Source organism: Etheostoma cragini, chromosome 16 (assembly GCF_013103735.1).
Source record: "Etheostoma cragini isolate CJK2018 chromosome 16, CSU_Ecrag_1.0, whole genome shotgun sequence".
Lineage (NCBI taxonomy): Eukaryota > Metazoa > Chordata > Actinopteri > Perciformes > Percidae > Etheostoma > Etheostoma cragini.
In genome coordinates, this window is record NC_048422.1 from 8,564,599 (window position 1) to 8,586,346 (window position 21,748).

Here is a 21,748-nt window from a genome sequence, read left to right on the forward strand (position 1 = left end):
TAAGGGTCCGGCCCCCAAGGAGACTGTCTGGTAAAATTCTGGCCCTCTGACAAATATAGTTGATGACCCCTGGTCTACCGGGTGAGCTAGAGGTTGCCCCAAATTTTTCCTATGTGTACAGTATACTTAAACAAACAATAAGTTTATTAGTAGTGAAAATAATGAGCTAGCTAGGCTGATGTCATATGGCAGGTCATGAGTGCAAAGGCCCAGTCTCCTATAGTTTTTAGCCTTATGTTATTAAAGTTATTAATAGAGACTTACCACAGGATCTCAGGCTGCACTCATTCATATGTCTCGTATAGTCAGGAGCCACCACTATAAATGCATTACAGGTGATTTTTTTAAATTTTATAATGCATTTTGAATTATTTGAGTTTGACCTGAAGAAATTCTGAGATAACTAGTGTTTCAATCCTGTACTTTGGTTAGTTGAATTATGCTATTTAAATTAAATAAGTAATGTATCTGAGAATCATATTCATACAAATAAAAAGATGATGCATTTGAAAGATTTGAAATGGTGATGTTAGATGTCTCTGTTAGGGACATAACATAAACATTTTCAGGAACAAAACCAATCCAAAACAGCACCTCTATGGAATTAAGAAGAATATCTCATTTATCTGTGTTCACTGTATTCCAAACGCACAGGGGATTTAGGGGTGCCTATCCACACTTGAAAGACTGCTTGCACCACCTGTCCGGGTTTGCCATTTTTGAGTGTTTGCTCTCCACCTAACGATCAGCATCATGACCAGGGTGCCTTAGCTTGAACCCAATTACTGAGAGTATTGGATGTCTGTCCACAGGAAGCCCTCCTGGATTATTGTTCTCGTTATTCTACTGTAGAAACTTGCAGCTGTCATCTGCTAGGACCAGCTGCATACTGTCTATTCTTTTTCAGAAAGCCATTTTAAGTGAGCTAAGATAGGATAATTGGGGTCTAGGTTTTCTAGATGTATATTGGTTTCATAACCACTGTGTCCACATCATTTCAGTATTAAAAATAACTTACTAAACATACACTTTGGCACCAATTGCAATTCACATGTTACATTCTAATCAGCTTGGGGAGCAATCTATAAATCATGCACTCTATGTATGCATGCACACTGTACAAAACCAACCACAAAAGGATCTGGTACATGCTCAATATTTGTTTAGGATCTACATAATGTTGTTGGTCATTATTACTTTTATATAGTGTGTACTTATATATACAGTACACCTATGTTTTCACTAACTAGTATGTACATAATGGTGTTTATGCTTATTTTTTACTTTTCATTTGTTCAGCTTTTGTTATACTTGTTTTAGCTGTATGATTTTGTCTTTATCTTTCCTGTTTTGCTGTGTGTGTATTTACATTTACAGCAACTTCAAACTGGAACCCAGTATATTGATTCTGATTATGAGGACAAGTCTTGAAAGTTGGCCAACAGCAAATTGTCAATCAATGGGTTTGCTAACTCACACACTCTCTCTCTTTCTTTCTTTCTCTCTTTCTCTCTCAATTTCAATTTTCAGTTTCATGTTGCTTTGTTGGCATGACAAAAATACATCTGTGTTGCCAAAGCATAAGAGCAAACATACATATAAATAACAACAAGGAGTAAATACATCTGATATAATAATACAAGTAAACAGGATACGTATTATATAATTGTAGATATTAAACAAAGATGCATGCCCCTCAAAGGGTACTTTGAAACAATAAAAAAAGAATAGAAAAATGATATGTAAAACTCTCTTTTTATTTTGCCCAGTGTTGTGGCAGGAGAAGACTCTTTATATTTGGGACATGTACATAGGAAATGTAATTCTGTTTCGATATCCTGGTAGCAATGTATACAGACACATTCCTCTCTTGGTCTCCACACTTTTAAAAGTCGACCTCTTTCAATTTCCAGCTCATGGTCACTGACTCTGTATTTTGGTAAAATTTGTATTTCTTTTGGATTTTTTGTTTTGAGATAGTGTATTCAGCCAATTGGATGTCTCTGTTTAGGGATTGATTACGGAGGAGGTTGTGTTGTATTTTATTTTCATTTCGCCATTGTTCTTTATACTCGTCTTTTAATTTAGTTTCAAATCTTTTGATTGAAGACTGAGGATTGTGGGTGTGGCGGCTCTGAGACTCTGAGACTGTGTACCTGCCTCTCTCTCTCTCCCTGTCTGTACAGTACTGTGTTTAGCTCCGTGTACCTCCAAACTAGCTGGTCCAGGGGATGGACATCTGAACACTGCAGGTTGCTCAGAAGAGCTTTGTGTGCATTGTATTTTTTATCAGCTTGATTTAAATGCTGACAAAATTTAATTTACCTTTTTTTGGATTTGAATTTTCAGAAGGAATATACCAAGTTCTGGGGTTTTGGGGTGTTTGGGCAAACTTTTAGAATATTCTTTAACTAACTTTTAGAACAGTATTCCAATTGGTATTTTCAGAGTGAGTTTTATCCTAGCTTTTGAAATCCTGTTTTTGAAATTGGGCCCCAAACTCCGATTTTGTAAATCATTACTGCTGTCTGGTGTTGTCAGAGAATTGTAGATTTTTAGCCAAATTCTTGCGGGGATATTTGTTTTTCTAAATTTGCATTTGAATGCATACAAAGCTTTTTGAGCTTTATTAAACAGTGTGTTTATGGCCAGGTTGAAACTCCCTGTTGCACTAATTTCAACCCCTAAGTCATTATATTATCACTTCTGTTCTAGTCTGGTGTTGCCCAGAAGGAAGTTGTAACTCTCCGTGTACAGTGATTTAATAGAGTCATGAATTTTACCCCGTAGTGTTTTTGTGTTTTTGATAAAGGTGTGCAGAGTGTAAATCTGGTCTGACATACAATATTTCGGTAAAAAGCCAATTTGATTTTTACTTTAGAGGATGTTGTGCTTGGTAAGAAAGAACAGTATTCTGGCATTAATAATACTGCAGAGAACCTTCCACGGACTGCTGTTGACACAAATGCCTCTGTAATTGTTAGGTTCCAATCTTTGACCACTTTTGAAAATAGGGGTGATGAGTCCATGGTTCCAGATCTCAGGGAAATAACCAGACTCCAGAACAGCTTGTGGAGGGCTACTGTGCTTTAGCATCGCAGGGCAGATGTTGTCCACTCCACCAGTCTTTCCATCCTTCAGAGCCTGGAGTTAGCTTTGGATTTCTATTAGTGTTATATCTGTATCTAGGGGGTTTTGGTGGTCTTTCACCTTTTCCTCTAACTGGTGAAGATTTTCAACTACTGAGTGTTGGGTTGATTCACTATCATCAATATTTGTATACAAATTCATTTATTTAAAGTGATTTTTTCACATCAAACCATTTTTTTATTGTTAATTTATCTTTATTTAGTGCTATGTACTGAATTTATTCCAAAAATTACTGAAGTAGATTTGGTCAATTGCTATTTTATTAAGTTCTTCAGATCCGGAACTCTCTTTTTCTTATTGATTAGTAATTTGTAGTATTTTAGTGCTTGATGGTACTGGACCCGTATTTCACTGATAATAGTCTTAGTTTTTTTCTTACTTTCTTTCTTTCTTTCTCTCTCTCTCTCTCTCTCTCTCTCTCTCTCTCTCTCTCTCTCTCTCTCTCTCTCTCTCTCTCTCTCTCTCTCGACAGACACACACCACACACACAAAGCAGGTAAGTCATATCTGGTGTCAGCCAGCCCCCCCTTCTCAACAATGTCTCAACGTGTCCTGCAATAATTAACCAGCTGCTGCAGTGTGCTACACAAGCTCACCTCTAACCACATGCTCGTTACTCTGGACCTATGAGTGCGCACAAACACACACACACACACACACACACACACACACACACACACACAAAGGTACTGGACCTAAACTATGGAGTGAACCAGCTTCAGTTGTTTGGAGGTTGAAGGACCAGCCAGGTAGGTGTAACTGTGTGATTGACCTTTTTTATGCATCAGTTTGTTAAAGTAAGCTTTTCTGTGGAAGTTAAGGAACCAACCCGTGCTACTTTAAGGTAATTAAAAAACATGTATTAAAACAGAATTGACCTTGATGGACCCATGGTCAAATAGTTACTTAAAGCCTGGTATGAGAGTTTAATGTTCGTTTTATATTTGAATATTAAGAAACAGCATACACCTCATTAAATGCCAACTTCATGAAACAGTTAATAATGATACAATTAAAAATGCAAATGACTGCAAATGTATATATGAAAGCCAAGTTATAACTTTATCATAATTGTGATATTTTTTACTACTCATTAAATGGGTCTGCTTTATTTAAAAAGTCACAAGTGATATAGTGCTTAAAAATACAAGTAATACATGAGTTTAGTCAATCAGTATAATTTAATGACTGTGAAATCAAACAGAACCCAAAGGGACCGAGGATTCAACAGGAGGTCCTTCACATATTTAGGTCCAATCTGAGCATGTGACTGAGAAAGACCAAGTGTCAAACACTAGAATAGAGTGCAAAAGAGAAAGGAGTGGAGTAAAAGAGAGGGAGAGGCATGCAGGAAGGCAATACAGGGAGAAACTGGGTGTGTCATGGTTTACCTTGGGTTTTTCCCCGTTGGCTACACATTTTCCTGCTCACAGAGTGACAATAAAAAAAACTTGTTTTCTGTGTATATGCGCTGCCTCCTTCATTGCTCTACATTTAGGCCCATTGGTAATACATGTCTAAGAACAGAAAAAGCTGTCCAATTTTCGTCCATCCCAATAATGTGTTATTTAGTTAGGGGTCACAATGTAGACTCTCCCTCAAGTTTGATTCTGTTATCATTGCCACCGGTTGGGTTGCTCTGATTTATTCATGTTTTCACTTCAACAACATCAGCTGGCACTGTTGCATGTACCCTTTAAACTCATGTGGCAATACCTCACTAGACGTGAACTGGAACACAGGTGGATCCCTAACTAGGAGCCAGTGGTTGTGACACTTGATTGTAAAAACCTGTTGTTGTGTTTCGCACTAATGACTTCAACTGTCTCAATAGCCCGATACTCTTGTTTTATGAGATTCTTTGGCTTTCAGGCTGACAGCAGATATCTACCTTTGAGCTCAGGTTAAAAGGCCGCTGCTGGTGATAGAACAGTTTCTGTGTTGGATTTATGAACTCAGATTATTGACTTTGCAATGTTTACCATTTATCAGTAGTTCTCCGTCGATGGCGTTGCTTTGGCTTTTGACCTGCATGAGATTCAGAAATCAAACGCACGCACATACAGTGCAAGTTAATTAAAAAGAGGAATGAAAAAAGAATCTTTTGGAAATTGGTCTTAATGCCATAAATTTGAAAAAATCAAAAAGGAAGGAAAAATTCAACCTTTAAGAGCACCAATTTTCTTCTTGTGAATGAATAATGTATCATAAATAAATATACTTTCTTCCTTAAAATACAGGGGGCATGGGTATAATTCCCTTAGAGACAGGTGTATTTTTATTATTAAAGGCCAGTTATTTCATAGATCAGGATACTATGCATCCTGACAAAATTTACCCCCACATCATCACATACCATTCACCATACATAGAGATTGGCATGGTTTTTATTTCAGTTAGCCTACTAGCTGGTTGGATTTGCATTGAGCGATGATTCTATGAAAAGTACCACATGCAAATCTCTAGGTATGTGATGATGGGGGGGGGTGGGGCTATTTTAATTCCAAAGGCCAAGGGAACTTTATCAGGATGCATAGTATCCTGGATCCATGAAATAATTTAATTTTATTTAAATGCAATTCAATTTTATTTATATAACGCTAAATCACAACAACAGTTATGTAATTAAGCTTTTCATAAAGGAGCAGGTGTAGACCGTACTCTATAAAATAACTGGCCTTTAATAATAAAAATCTGCCTGCTTTTGTGGGAATTCAACATAGGGGTGTGTATACTCGTGCCCCCTGTATTTTAAGCAAGGACATTTCTTAAATTACAAAACATGATTCATTCACAAAGAAAATTTGTGTCCTTAAAAGTTGGATTTTTCCCGGTAAAAGGCATTAAGATAAATTTCTAAAAGAGGATTTTTTTGTTCCTCTCTACTTTAGCATGGGTTCATAAACATATGAGTACCACTGTACATGCAGACAAAAACACACAGTTTGGATGCATGTTCTCCATGGGAACCTTAAAACCTGCATGTTGAGGCTTGAAAGAGATACAGTCAACTGTTTACATTAGCTCAGGTTAGAGATAGAAGAGAAAGACAATGAATCTTTGGTCTTTGTACCAAAAACCATCTGTATTTGAGCTATCATTTCACTCAGTCTCCCTCTCTCAACTCCATTACATAATTTGTAGTATATGAAGTATATCTATTGTCTTTTTCATTCTAGGCACTTCTGTTTTTTATATGATAGTGACAAATGTAATTCTTATCATCTAACGGATAACCCATTACTTGAAGTCATGTTATAAAGAAGGTGTTCTCACATTACTTCTATTAGAATAAAAAGTACAGCTGTTATATATTGTCTAATAGGTATAAAAATATCTCTGGTAAATATTTTTCTATACATTTTCTATCGCAATGTTGACAAGAAAACGTGGCTTTACATTGTGATGCTTGCACTTTATGTTCATTTTGCACTAAAGTTGTTAGTAACATGAGAAAATACTCTATTAATTTGTCATGTATTTAATTCATACAGGAATATACAAACATATGTCTGCACCATGTGGTTATTTCATATATCGATTACATTCTATATTGTGATAATCAAGACAATTGTCATTATCGAGACATGAAATGACCTACGTAAATCGGATAGAAAAATGTTGGCCATATCTCACAGTCCTAAATAAATAATAATAATATAATAATAAATAATATATGAATTCACCATGGTGTAAAACATATCACATGTGAAACACAGTTTTACATGTGATTAATTCAGGTGACGTGTTTTCCGAGGTCCGATATACTGTATGTATAACCTGTGTAGGACAACATCATGTGTGACACCAGACATTTTAATATAACGTGAAAAAGCATACATTTACATATAGGTACATGTTGTTCTATGGACATTTTGAAATATATAGCTCAGTCAGTAGGGTTTGGGGTTGGGAACCAGAGGGCTGCTGGTTCAAGTCCCCAAACAGACATAGGAATGGTGGTGGACGGATAGCTGGACTGCCAGTTCACCTCCTGGGGACAGACAAGGTGCTCTTGAGCAAGGCACTGAACCCGCAACTGCTCGGGGCGCCTTTCCATGGGCAGCCCCCTTACTCTGACATCTCTCCATTTAGTGCTAGCATAGGGTCTGATATTGTGTGTGTAGTTCAGGCATTTGTGCAATTTGTGTATTAACAACAGAGTGTAAATTGCAACTTCCTCTTGCAGGACTAAAAAAGGATATATTACATTGCATTATATATATTTGACACACGTTTTGAAAAAGATCAGTACACCCTCATTGCTTACATTCTATTAACATTGCATGGAAAGTTGGGTTACTGCACCTTTAAATTATTTTGTAGCTATACAAGAGTGAACTGTCAGTCAGAACGGGGAGTGCTGGGGCTGCTGGGATGAAAAGACAACTGCTGAATACCTGAGATATTTCTTCTACCGGAAAACAGGCTGAGACAGAGAGAGAGAGAGAGAGAGAGAGAGAGGTGGAAAGAGTGACAGAAAGAGACAAGTAAGACAGACCCTGCTTTTACACTGCTGTGTTTTTCACACAGATTCAGAAGAACAACAAAAACAAGAAAGACAAGTTTCAAAAGAATAAAAAAAGAGAGAAGCCACGTGGATGATCTTTACACTCTCTGCTCAGAGGCACAGGCTTCACCGACCAAAGAATAAACAAACGGTTGGCTCTACACTGTCATCACTGGTTACTGGGTGGAGTACTGTTATTAAATCTCTTGGAGACAGCACAAAAAAAGAAAGTGAAAGAGTAAATGCACAGCTAGAGAGAGAGAGAGAGGGAGAGAGAGAGAGCGGGATAAATATAACACAACAACTTCAAAGAGAGTGAGAGAGAGAGAAGAGATATATAAAGCACAGAGAGAAGAAAGACAGGGACTCAGAAACAGAATCAAGGAGAGAGCTCTAATTTGTCATGTTAAAGACGGTAAGACCAAATTATGTTGCACTATTTGTGGAGTTGTACAAGTGACGTGTTGTTCATTTTTCTGTGCAATTCCTTACTCCATGTTGACATAGGAAGTACCATTCAACAAGTCGGCAGCCTCTCGTGTAAGTAAGCGTCGAGCTCCAGATGTTTCCAGTAGCCCTTGCTATGAATAATGTCTTCATTTGTTTTTCCCTCTGCAGTAACCCAAGATGAATAAAGCACCTCTTCTCCCAGTGATCCAGGCAGGGGACGGCAGGACACTGTCCAGGTGGGTCACTTGGTGCTACTCAGACTCTGCTGAGTTTTGTTTGAAAGTACTCCGGTATGTATGTTACATGTGGACACAGATTATCAAGCTCCGTGAAACGCAATAATGAATGTTGTCTGACACATGTCAGCCATATTTGGCCCATGACTACTCAAAAAATTACTACTGCGCTGCTTTGTGCTCATGGTTTTCTAAACCTTTTGAATTTAGTCATTCAGAATATGAATCAGCATGATTGCCCAAGTATGTGCACTCATACTAAGAATTTGATTCTGTTTTTTTTTTTGCTCTTAGTTCACATGTGCAGAATTGTCACATGGTTGCTTTCTGTAGATGAGGCTTGACAGTATTGACAGTGTATACAGCGTGCTTAGATATATTTTTACCAGTAATGTTAAAAAACATTGTGTGTTTAAACTATAAAATGTGTAATAGACCGGCACAGTGGATGTTGCTGTTTGTTTCAGAGCACAGTTTCTCTCACTGCTCAACACCTACAACTGCTTCCTAAAGGACCACACTCAACTGCACCTCGGTTACTTTCAGGTATGTTATAATTCCATTTCCACCTTTTCAATGTTGTTTCGCATTAATTTATGTTTGTCAGCCTTGTCATTGCCCTTAGACATGTGTCATAACCAGGGCCAGACGCAATCCGCGGACGCAGAATTCCTTCAGGAATTTTCTGCAGATTTTCCTCACATTTTTTACATTAAAAAAAACAAAAAACTCTGAATGTAAACACATCTGCAACGCAAGCAGAATAATCTGCCTCTTAAATTCCTGCAGTTTTCATTTTAAATGACAAAACAATTGTGTTTGGGCCTGACCATTACTTTGTAGCAAGTCTCAGCTGTGTAACACAGGAGGTTGCAAAGTCTAGACGTAAAAAGTATCTCCAGGACTCTAATTAATAAATAATTACTAGGGTTAGGTACAAAAACCCGGTTTCACTGTGGAACCGGTTTCTACACAAGCGGTACTAATTAGACCGGATCAGAACGCAAATTTTGATTCCTCATTGTGTCGACTGAAATATTTTCCCTTTGTCACTCTGACACGGATATAAAAATATCACACTTTCTCCCTAGACTCCTGTTGCTAGGTACCGTAAATGTGGGCTAATTTTAAATTGCCATGTTTTCCCTCTGGTTAGTATACCAACTCAACATTCATTGTTTTGTTACTTGTTATAATAATATTGTATTTTTTGTTCACTGTTAAATGATTGTAGTTGTGTTAGGTTTAGGTTTACTTGTCATATGTTTCAGTACCTTAAAACGGTTATATGTTGTTAAACTTAAATCATTTTCAGTTTTTAAAAACTATATACTCTATAAAAGAGCCTTTCTTTGATGTCATTTTTCAGTTTCTCAAGAATCAGTTTAGCAATTGGAATCATTTTAAAAGTAAAAATCCAACCGATACCCAACCCTAGCGATAACATGGCTGTTTTTTGAACATGAAATGGTGTGTTAATTGAGTGTGTGACTGTAATTATTCACCCTACAGCAGGTGTCTATGGGTCTGTCTCTGTAACAGGGTGCTGATGGAAAGGTGGTGGTGGAAGGCTTCCTGAATATCTCCTGGGGAGTACGGAGACCCATCCGGCTTAGAATACAGGACGATAAACAGATGCTCCCCTTCGCTCCTGTGTACCCATCTGACCCCACCAGTCCACTCAGCCCCACGGGAGACAAGAGGTTGCTTTCAGCTTTCATGCAATATCACTTACATCGCTGCAAAACAGTGAGATATGACGAATGGATGTTTATTGGAATTCATTCATTCATTTATTCATATTGTTTATACAGGAAAGTTAAAAAGTAACATTACATCACAATGTTAAATGGGCTTGACTCAGTTGAAAACTGGTTTGCAACAGGTTCCTATTCTGCAGAAACACAAGACATGGTTACAGCATGTCGGGACAGACATTTGTATAGGTCATCGATATGGAAAGACAAATTTAGACAACTAAAACAACAATACAGTTACATAAGGACAACGACATTTATACAAGACATCCGCTGGGCTAGACAAATATGGACAGTGCAAACAAGGCTTGGACAATACGTGAGCAAATGAATTAATGCGTGCAAGTGTAACACGCATTAAGGCGTCTGTGGCTCAGGCGGCTGTGGCTCAGTGGTAGAGCGGTTGCCTGCCAATCGGAAGGTTGGTGGTTTGATCCCCGCCCCTGCAGTCATTGTCGAAGTGTCCTTGGGCAAGGCACTGAACCCCGAGTTGCCCCCGGTGCTGCGCATCGGAGTGTGAATGTGTGTGAATGTTTATCTGATGAGCAGGTGGCACCTTGTACGGCAGCCCCGGCCACAGTGTATGAATGTGTGTGAATGGTGAATGTTCCCTGTAGATGTAAAAGCGCTTTGGGCAGTTGTTAAGACTGGAAAAGCGCTATATAAATACAGCACATTTACATTTACATTTACAACATTAGCTGATGGACTTATTTCAATACGATGTTACGTCATCAACATTTGATCAGTTAAAGCCAGAGATAGAATAATAAAAAGAATTCCAAGATGAGTGAATTGGTAATTTATTTAGTTGTCAAGGGAACAGGTTAGATTAGGAGCTGTTCATGACAAGGTCACTTTTTGACTTTCAGACCTGTGATGCTAAAAAAGGGCACATTTGTACAGAGATGGTCATAAATCAGCTAATGTTTTATTTTGTATACTGTAGGTCAACTTTACCAGCCATTATTACATTCCCTCACATAGTAAAACCCAATATGAGCTTCTCAGTGGACAGATCATGCTGACATTTAAACAACCCTTAACCCTTGTATCGTAATCGGGTTAATTCACCCATTTCAAATTTAAATTTTACAAGAAGGAAAATGGCACAGGTTAAATTTTTTCTACTTGAAAATCGACCGCCTTACCTTATTTTCTGTGATAAACATGTATTCCTTATTTTGGACATGACCATATTTTAACCTTATAACAAAAAACGAACACCACTTTAATTTTTAATTGTGTTCTAGTGGAGATTGATTGCATTTCCTAAACATATATGTTATCTAAATTGTTTGAAATTAAGATAAAGACAGTATTTGTATTACAGAATTGTTTTTAAAACCACATATAAGTCACGGGTGATTTTGACCCGAGGGATACGAGAGGGTTCCGAAAGTGAAGACAATACTAGGGTTGATCCTGTTAACACAGCTCTCCACATACGTATGATTGAGTATCCTCTACTTTCAGCAACAAGTCATAATTTTCTCTGCATTTTTCCTTTTTGCAAACAACATTGAAGTGAGCTTTCAGAAAAGTCTGTACACATTCAGGCAAATGTAGGGTAGACTGATTCCATTTTAGATTTTTCACGCAAAAATAGATACTGAAAAGAAGTGAATTTCCACATGACATGCCACACAACATTTAATTAGCTTGTAGACTAAGCTATTATAAATCAATAATATCCATAAGTAGTCTCTTTGTCTCTGTACCCATATGTGGTACAGTTGAGGCAGTACCATGGTTCAGTTGAGACGCTCATTTTTACTAATGTATAGGTAACTGAGCGTTCGTTGCAAATGTGATTAAAAAAAAGTCATACAAAGAAAAAATAACAATTGGGCAACATCTTTGTTTATTCATTTATTTAAATCCATTTATTTCATTTTAATTAGCACTGGTTAAAGTGTATAAAACGTGAACAAGGTATTTAACAAACAGATATTGCAACGGTGCGAATGGAAACATTCCAGTAACAACACTGAGGTGATGTCTCTCTTGAATGGGAGGGACACATTTTCTGGGTGGGCAAAGCAGAAAAAGAAGAGGTAAACCTGCCCCTTATGAGGTCATAAGGAGCAAGATTCCAGATCGGCCCATCTGAGCTTTCATTTCCTCAAAAGCAGAGCAGGATGCTATAGTTATTTAAAGTTGATTTAAGGTGTCTCAACTGTACACATATCTCAAATCTACACAGTGTACCTGTGTAAATGGAGAATAGGAACTTTCCGTAATGATTCTTCCAATGTGTTTTTTTCTTCATATTCTGATGATTTTGGATTAACAGAAGGTACAAAGGATTCACTGTGAAACTACATCCTTTTCTGTTTTTTTGGATTAACTGAAAATGTCTGTAAACTTTACGGGGAAATGTTATGAGTCATTTTCTGCCAGGACATTGTGTTTTTCAACATTTTTTTTTTCTTACAATGTAGACGACTCAAATATTGTGTAAATCAAATGATTCACGCCAAGATTAAGGCATGTAAAATATAATTTAAGTTGAGAGCTCACTTTGAAGCCTCTGAGATGATTCCCTCCATTGTCTGTTTCTCTCTGCAGGGGAATGTCCCGATGGGGAGAATATGTTGACCTCCACCAGATAGATGAGATGACTGACACACCAAAGGACTCAGTAGTCACCAACCCTTTACCAGGTGGGTGTTTCTTTTCCTCCCATATCCCATAATGGAACTCTCAACAATGGTATCTAAAAAAATAGTTGTGAAGAAAGTATACTTTTACTTAAGTAAAAGCAATCCCACAGTGTATTAACGCTTAATCACAAGTCCTACATTCAATATGTTTGTAGTACACCTCGTCTGGAGTTTTCAATTTTCTTTCCGTTAAAGTGCCCATATTATGAAAAAAATTCAAATTTTCTTGGATCTTCCTGTCATTTTGTGTCTCTGGTGTTTCCATGGGCATACAAATAAAAAAAAACAAAAAACTATGCATGCGGTTTTGAGTGAGATACAGGTTTCTGAATGTCCTCTGCCTTCAACCTCCGGGTTAGCTGTTCAAATCTGCCCTGCTTTCTACGAAACTAGCTGAGACGAGGTGGCTAACTCTAGCATTATAGCGCTAGCATGCTTGTTCAATGGCAAAACACTGCTACAACACACACTAGTTCACCATGATCTACAAAAGAACTACTTCCTTGTACCTGTTCTGCAGGTATTCCACAAGACTACTACAAGTCGTACAGAAAGAGTTATCTAGCTGATTGGATCTTACCTAGCTACTGAGCATGTGACTCCCAACAAAGATAGTGTAGAAGTGACAAGTCTCACTCTGTAGCTAAAGCAAAGACCTAAACATACAGGGTGAAAAGAGGATATGAAGCAATGTGCAGTACAACAAAAATGTTGTGATTTTTGAACATGTAATGTACAATATTATTCTGGTCCAATCTCGAAAGACAATTATGAACCTGAAAATGAGCATAACATGGGTGCTTTAAATATTTTAAAAACTATTTCTGTTCATTTGCAAATTAGTGGCAGCATGTACAGCTGTCTTTAATTAGGTGGGTTCCTTTTACAAGCCCTTGGTTTTTGTTTTATCTTATCTGTGCATTTTATTGTGTTATTATTTCTTTCTTCTTTTTTAGATTTTACATATTCTTGTTCCCGTTTTACACATTGCAGTGCATTGACTAGATTATTTTTGAGGACATAAAATCCTGATAGAAGGTAAATTACAGATTGTAATTAAAAAAAATTGTTTTTATTTTACATATAATAGCAACAATCCTTTTTAATTTATTGATCCTGCACATTCCACACGGACCTAAAATCCACACACATGCTAAGTACCTATACTAATGGAGGGATGTCAGGGTGAGGGGGTTGCAGCTTTCGATTGACAGGAGCCCCGAGAAGTTAGGGGGTTTGGTGCCTTGCTCAAGAGCACTTTGGCAGTGCCCAGGAAGGGAACTAGGGAGCTACCAGTCCACTGCCATACTTTCCCAACCCAACCTGTTTCTTTGCACAACCACAATAGAAGAAGGCTGTGGCATACAATGAATGTGATGCATTTCATCCGTGTGTTTGTTAAGGCCCAGCTGTGTATGAGACGACCACATTGCGTCCTGTGAGGCGGAAGAACTCTGACTTGGAGGCGGAGTCCAACCTGTTTCGCTGCATGAGTGACGCTTCGTTGGTGAAGAGGAGGAGGAGTAGGGGGAAGTCAGCAGCACAATTAGAGAAAGAAAGACAGCATCGTTTTTCAATCAACGGACACTTCTATAACTATAAGGTAGGTTTCCCCTCATGACTTGTACCTAGTTTTCATCCATTTCCCATCTCTCATTCAGCATCCTCTTCCTGTCTAGCTCAACCCTCCCCTCCCTTACCGTGAAACACATGCGTCACTATTTTTCCCTCACTCCCATCTGCACTGTATAGGCTCCTGCACCCTGCCTGAGCGAGGCGTTTTAACACCAGAAACCTGTCTGCTGCCGCTAGCCCTGTCTATCCACATGTGTGTGTGTTTCCCATTGATAAAATGAAATCCTGGCATGTTCTTCAACTTTATTTTGTCAATATTTTTGTGTTTGCACAAAGTCCAATATTTCAATTCCCTTCCTGAGATAATAAAATACCATGTTTCATTGGTATCCATTTGAAATACAATTTTAAAAGGAGATTAACAGGAAATTTCATTTATTGAATGTATTGTTACATATAAAAGGACATTTAAAACAGTTTTAGTTTTTGCCTAAAAACAAAAACTTGTGAAAAACCTGAGACGTGCGTGTCACGCAGGCAGGGTGCAAGCTTTAACCTGTTAACATGGGAGCCGAAATTAAAGCGGACACGCCACGCAGCTGACACGCTCACGCCAGGCAGGCAGTGTGCGGGAGCCCTAACTCACCCGTCTCTCATTGTCTGCAGACCGCTATCTTCACCCCATCCTTCGGCACACCAACTAAAGTTCGTATCTCCAGCAGCATGAACACAAACCAGGTCATTGAACAGCTACTAACCAAGTTCAAGGTGAGCTTTGTACACGTTCTTCAAAGTGCCGGAGAAAAACAATGAGGTAGTCAATGGCACTAACAAGCATCGCAATGATGTCATTTTAATCAAAAGTATGAACATATATAGCCACTGCATTGTTTTGTTTCTAGTTTAAACAGACTTAAATAGACTTTCTAAGAAGTAGACATTAACAGGATTAAAACTGTAATGCAGCTCAGCATCTCAGTCTTATGGCATGAGAAATGGTCACGTTATTTAATCTATTGATTTGTGTCAGGTCACATTAATGACCGTTATTTTCGTGTGTTGATTACAAATATTGAAGTACAGAATTTCAATTGTAAGCATATTTCGTGATCAAAGAATTATTACAGTAGCGAGCAGTGTTGAACAACCGAAAATCCTCGCGGGTAGATTGGTCGGGGTGGTGCATGGGTAAAGTGAAAACCGCCCTGTTGTTGTGGCTGGCGTTTGGCTTTTCATTTTTCCGTTGTTGCCACAGAGAGCGCGGACTGTGTCCGTGCACCCGGGGACGCGTCCCGTGTCTGGCGGTACACCCCGTTGTGGTCGCCGGCGTGTGGCGTTTCATTTCCCCGTCGATGCGTCCCCCAGAACAGCCCCATGTCAGGGCAGATCGGGAAATGGTCATGTTCAAAAATCGTCATCTGTACAAAAAATAAACCTGTATTTTGAAACCTGTACACACATCCCTAAATCAAAATAACGTGACCATTTAAGGAACAGGCGTGAGACCGGGTTAACAGGAAGACGCCCGTTACATATAGGCCATTCCCAAATGAGTTGAAAGTTAATTAAGCCGATTAGCTCCACACAACTCTCTCTGTGTTTCTCATTACAACAATGTTTACAAAATGGTATATTCCGGCGACATTCGAGCCCAGAATTTGATGCGTTTTACCAACCCGTTCTCACTCCCAACTCGTGAAATACTGTCCCTTGGCCAGTGGTTCTCAGCATCGGATGCTGACAGAAAAATCACCGTTTAGCTTTTCTATAAGACGCACCGGGCATAGCTGCGGCTTGACCTTGGTGCTGTAAGATGGCGTAGTATTAAGAGCGACAACGGTAGCGAGTAGCATGAAAACTCTAAAATCAACATATGGCTGTAGGTTAGGGTGGTGGATGGGTCGAACAACACAGGACTTTCACCCAGGAGACTGGGGTTTGTTTCCCATTCTTGTCCTGCGTGCCACTGAAACGTACATTATGTTAAACCCCAAGATCTTTCCTAGACCTAGCCACCCCGTTCTCGTGCCGCATGGCAGTTAAATGTACGTCCCGATCAAAAAGTGATGCCAAGAGTCCCGACGGGTTTGACTCTGACCTGCAGCCCTTTGCTGTACTGCATGTCGTTCTTCCTCTCTCCCCTTACATGTCTTCATCTGTCCTGTGTAAATAAAGGCCTAAAAAGGCCCCCCAAAATGCCAAAGGGCTAGACACTGAAGAAGACTCTTTGAGTCAGTAAAATACCGGCGAAGGCTCCTGACCAAGTGTTGCTTTACGACGCGCTGTGAGTGAGAATGTTTTGGTTTTACATCACTGTGGAGAAAGGACAGCAGCAGCGTTCAGCTTTGGAGACAAAGAGGGCCTACAAATTACAACATAAAACTTCTGAAGAGTCCATCATGTTTTTCTAATCCTCTGTGTCCTCCTCGGCTACTAGCACCTGTGTGGAAGAGGGGTGGGGGTTGTACATGATCACCTGGATTGTGTCATGCGGATGCCGACAATGTCGTCTTCATTACTTCAAACTCCTCACGGGGGAGACAGAAACTACACACTATGGCTTTAAAGCCTGTATGTAATGTGTGTGTTTATTTGACTGTTCATGAAAGAATTGCACAGTATGCATTACAGTTTTGATGGTGCAGGTGCACGAGCTCATTCTTTCATGTTCTGACAGGTTTAGTCAGTAAATGAATAGGAATTAGAGCTCATTGAGTTGGTGTTATTTTTTGCAATAGATGTGCTTAATCCATTTATAATAGATTACACAGATAAGTGCAAAAAAGAATATCAATTATGTTAGGGCTGTTTAAAAAAGTATATATGCAACATCTTTTATAGAAACAAACAGGGATTTAAAGGCTGTGAAATAATGTGATTGATCAAATTGTCGTAATAGAAAAGTAGAATATTTTTTCTTAATTGGCAAACCAGAACAAGCAGTTATGATTGATGTTTGAATATTTGTCCAATGTGTTCATCTTCCAGATAATGAACGATCCCCAGGAGTTTGCTCTGTACTGTGTTCACCAGAGCGGAGGTATGGTTTGTTACACGCTCAATCAAATAATCAGATGCTGGAAGACAGAATTTAAGATGCTTCACTGTTGTTGTGCGTGTGTGTTGTCCAGAAAAGAGGAAACTCAGTAACAAAGACCAGCCACTGTGGGAGCGCATACTACAGGGACCCTCTGATGACATCATGAAGATCTTTTTGATCGACATGGACGAAGAGGAAGTCAGCAATGATGTGAGTGTTCTAACCCTAGCCTGGTCCTACCAGACTCAGTACATTTCATTCGTACAGAGTCTGGCCACTCTTCATTAACAAGTGTCAACTTCCTTGAAGGACTTTTAAATCTGCCCAGAGCCACTCTGGATCTGCCATAACAGACAGAGCGACGAGACAAAACCGTTTTAGAACGTTGCAGAGAAAAGTTGCAGCAGTCTAAACCAGTCTTTTTCAGCTTGACTCAAAGCAGTAGGTGGTTTAGCTGCAAGTCAACTGTTCCAAGTTGCAGACGCTGATTCTTGAAAGTAAGGGACATCACCTGTTACAAAAGCCAATAGAGAAGTCAGCTGGTAAAGTCAGCTATACACTATAGAAACAAAATGCTCCATAAGCCATGTTATTTTGTGTTCCAAACTGCTGGTCAAAATGGCAGAGTTTTAGACGGAGCCTCAACGACCCCCCGAAACCACGTTAACGTTACATAGTCAAGCGAGACTGAAGAGAGGTAGCACCCAGCGGTGAATCCAAAACGTGAAACACGTTTTTGATGACTGTGAATGCAGCTGTAGAAAGCATCTCAACATCACCAACGTTGTCCACATTCATACTGTATTTAGCCTGCATGAAACAAAAGACATATGTAGCCAGGGGTGATTCTAGGATCAGACCTCTAGGCCCACAATGAGAATGTGAGAAATCGCCCATGTATCCAGCTACAAAAAAGCCTAAAAGTCAGAAGTAAGAACAGAAGAATAAATAATTGTTTCTATAGAGACGATGCACCTTCTCACCTCGTAGCATTAGTGTGCACTGGCAGGTTTCAGAAGGCTGCAGAAAATGATATCCAAGATTAAGTATTTCATAGGATTTAGTTGTTTAGAATCAATCAATGTAATAAAGCTGGTGTATGAATCAACTTTAAAGTATTAGTTTCATTGCAAATACAGATGTCCCTCTGAATAATTATTATGTATGTTATTGTTTCTGATTGTGAGAATATATATGGTAGTGTCTTGTTTGCTATTTTAGTCAAGTGTATTTGCCACAATCTTAATGTTGCCCTATTACAAATTAACTTTCTTTTCGACTCTCCTCTCCTCTCAGGTAGCTCAGTATCTGAACTTGGAGCTTCCTATTCTGGAGCAGGTCTTACTGAAGCTCAGAGAGGAGGAGAACAGAGAGATACAGAGAGTCATTAACAAGTCAGTACATGATCTAATTTACTTATATTCTCCCTTAAAGGATGTCATTATCTTGAATTGATTGGAAGACAGTTGACATAAGGAAATGTTACAGTGCATTATGTAAATGAAAGGCGGTGAAGTGAAGTGTTTGGTTATAGACTTGCAGGTGTTAAACTCACAATATGAAACGACAACATCCTGATGCACAACCAATGACTCATACAATTTGACACTGCAGTTAACTGCCCCCTTAGCATTACCTCATCCTCCTACGCACCTGTCAGATGTAAAGTAACTATGTTTCCATCCAAACGTTTTTATTCAAAATTCATGATATCAAATGAAAAATTGCCTTATGAAAACAGTATAATTCTATGGAATTACATGAACTCAATCGACTCAAAGGAAATACGTTCAGCTCATGCGATAAACGCTGATGGAAACGTTATTTGCCGAATAAGTAATGAATTGCAATTAAGTTTTAGGTCATTTTATGGTTGCAACCCGCCACAAAACAAAGAAGAAGAAGTTTTAGTTAATTTCTCCCCAGCATTTCTGCTCTGTTTGCACACATGGCGGGTGTAAAAAAAAAGACAGATGGAAGTGGACAAACAACGAGACAAAAGACTTTCTGAATTTAATTTTTCAGGAACTTGTGAGGAAAATGGCCGACAAAGGCTAGGACAAGCCATGAGACGTCCTAAAAAGTAAATGGAAGGGGCTCAAACGGCGAGACATGTCTCAAAAAAGAGTAGTCTCGCAGCGGTGTCGTAGGGAAAATGAAAGGCAATATACACCTGCTTCATCAAAGCAATGTGTCGATAGCGTCGTTTTCTTATTATAGCTTTATATGTCGCTATCAGCTGGCAAATAAGCACTATTACAACTTGTGCAATATTTATAGTTTGTTGGTAGACGGCGCAAACCCTTTTGTCTGGAAAAACTTGTTTCGCAAAAGTGTGCTTGCATGTTGTGCAGTTCCGTGCTAAAATGAACTGAAACACCTTAAAATGTCTAAAATCAAACCAATTTGTTCGCAAAACAGAATGTGATGTCATTACGCACTGGCTTTCCTTCACTTTAAAGCCGTTGGATGGAAACACACTAAGACCAACTTTTTTTCTACCGAACTTCAGGTAATTCTATTGACAAGTGGATGGAAACTTAGATGTAGCTGACTGTATTCAATTGGTGTTGGAAACAAAACAAACTGTAGTACCACTTCTACGGCAGTAAATTTGCAGCTCATTTGTGTGTATGTATGTGTGTGTGTGTGTGTGTGTGTGTGTGTGTGTGTGACAGGTACCACCAGCAGCATAGACTCCTGACCCATATGCTGACCTCTAAAATGTCGCCTCACATTGAGACCAGCGTCTGACGACTGGCGGCTCCAGCATCACTGCAAAGATGAAGGAGTAGCTGTGGAGAACGCTACAAATAGCACCACCTACAGCATAATGTCAAAATACATGGCTCATTTGCAAATCTTACAAACTCATATCACTTGTATTCATTTATTCATATTCATTTTTCCTCACTTGTTTTTAATCCTGTAAAATAATTACAACATATGTTTGTAAGATACTGCTGTAAATAACTGTAAATTAGTGTTTTATTAATAAATATATGTTGTGGGACCAGCATGACTTCTTATGTTTTGTGCTTTCTGTTTAGGAAGTATGAATTGTTTCAGAGCTTAGTTAGAATCCGTGAAATATTCTATACACATAAACAAATGTTGCATGTAAATCTGGCTTAATTTGAAAATGTTACCTGGTCATCAAGGACCACAATGGAAATAAGTCTTGAAATACATGGTTACCCTTAACATTAGAAGATGTGCTTATTTCTGTCATGAGGATAGAACCTCTGTGTCCCTCCCCGCTGCTTCAAACATCCGCTGCATCTCATAACACCTAGATTGTCTCCTTGAGTCCTCCACTTGCCTCCCTTCATCGCGTCTCAGTCCCTCCCGCCGATGAGCCACAGGAGCGAGATTATGGGAAATGAGATGGTAGTGATCAAATGTGTTGTAGAGGGATGACGGGTCCTTTACTCTGAAACGTCACATGAAAACGTCAGCTGTGTGGGACGAGTTAGCAACTCCTTCAGCTGCACAGCGTCCGGGAAGTCTTCTCTAGTGTTTTCTCGGCTATAGCTCCTTGATGATCCGTCCTCGATGCTCGCTCCGTGGTCCTCTGGGCAGAAATAAGAGCTTTGAGACGGCCTTCACTGAGGAGGGACAGAACAACTTCCAGGTTCAGTCGAGGAGCCATCAAATAAGAGCTATGAGATGCAGCCATTCTTTCTTCCCCAACTCAAGCCCGTCATTACCTCGCTTTCTGCCAGTTGTCCACCTTCACCCACCTACACATCTGCTCCTCATTACCTTATTAGTCCCTTATATAACAGCCACCCAGCACCTACTGCCCTGCAAGATCACCTGTTGGGCCTCTAAAGCCTCAGCTCTCCAGCCTCTGCTCCTGTTTGTTTGCCTGGACCCATGTGGACTTAGCTTTGCTGACTGACTGCGTGTTGCTGACCTCTGATGTTCTCCAAGGAATCCGGTAAAGTTAGTTTCTTTTCTTATCTGCTTTGACCCAGAGATAGCTGCTGACCTCAACGACCAGGGCCTCACTGAGAGGCCTGTGCCACTTTTTACTAACTCACTCTGTGCAGCCACACTTTGAGTCCAAATGCTTTGCAAATGATTCACCAGACATCTAGATCTAAACGAGGCAGACATAAAAAATGTAGTTGTTAGTGGAAAAACCTGTCATTGTAATGAAATGTAGTGAGCGGTGGTCCCTAGGCTGTTTAGTGGTAAATACTTTTTAAACGTTTGCCAGCCCACCAGACAGCCTCACATTAACCAGCAGTACGGAGTCTAATTTTCCTCTGACATGATGAATGACCCGATGAGAATTTATGGCAATTGGTTGTTTTATTAAATGATAGAGTTTCCTTGTAAAGCCCGCCAAGGAGCCC

At 39.2% G+C, this 21,748-nt stretch overlaps 1 protein-coding gene across 4 annotated transcripts; it reads left to right on the plus strand.

Moving 5' to 3' along the window:
- Positions 1–3,716: 3,716 nt before the first annotated feature.
- rassf6 (Ras association domain family member 6) lies at positions 3,717–20,400 on the plus strand. 4 transcript variants are annotated; one of them, XM_034895736.1, is made up of 11 exons: positions 3,717–3,899; positions 8,279–8,346; positions 8,814–8,892; positions 9,889–10,049; positions 12,675–12,769; positions 14,173–14,372; positions 15,011–15,112; positions 17,333–17,384; positions 17,476–17,594; positions 18,681–18,778; positions 20,063–20,400. In XM_034895736.1, exons 2-11 carry the CDS (start codon positions 8,288–8,290, stop codon positions 20,136–20,138), a joined length of 1,041 nt encoding a protein of 346 aa, XP_034751627.1. In that variant the 5' UTR covers positions 3,717–3,899; positions 8,279–8,287; the 3' UTR covers positions 20,139–20,400. The 4 variants fall into 4 exon arrangements, with proteins under 4 accessions (XP_034751627.1, XP_034751629.1, XP_034751630.1 ...); XM_034895738.1 differs by having other exon boundaries at positions 3,719–3,899; positions 8,276–8,346; XM_034895739.1 differs by lacking the exon at positions 3,717–3,899 and adding an exon at positions 7,598–8,075 and having other exon boundaries at positions 8,276–8,346.
- Positions 20,401–21,748: the final 1,348 nt, after the last annotated feature.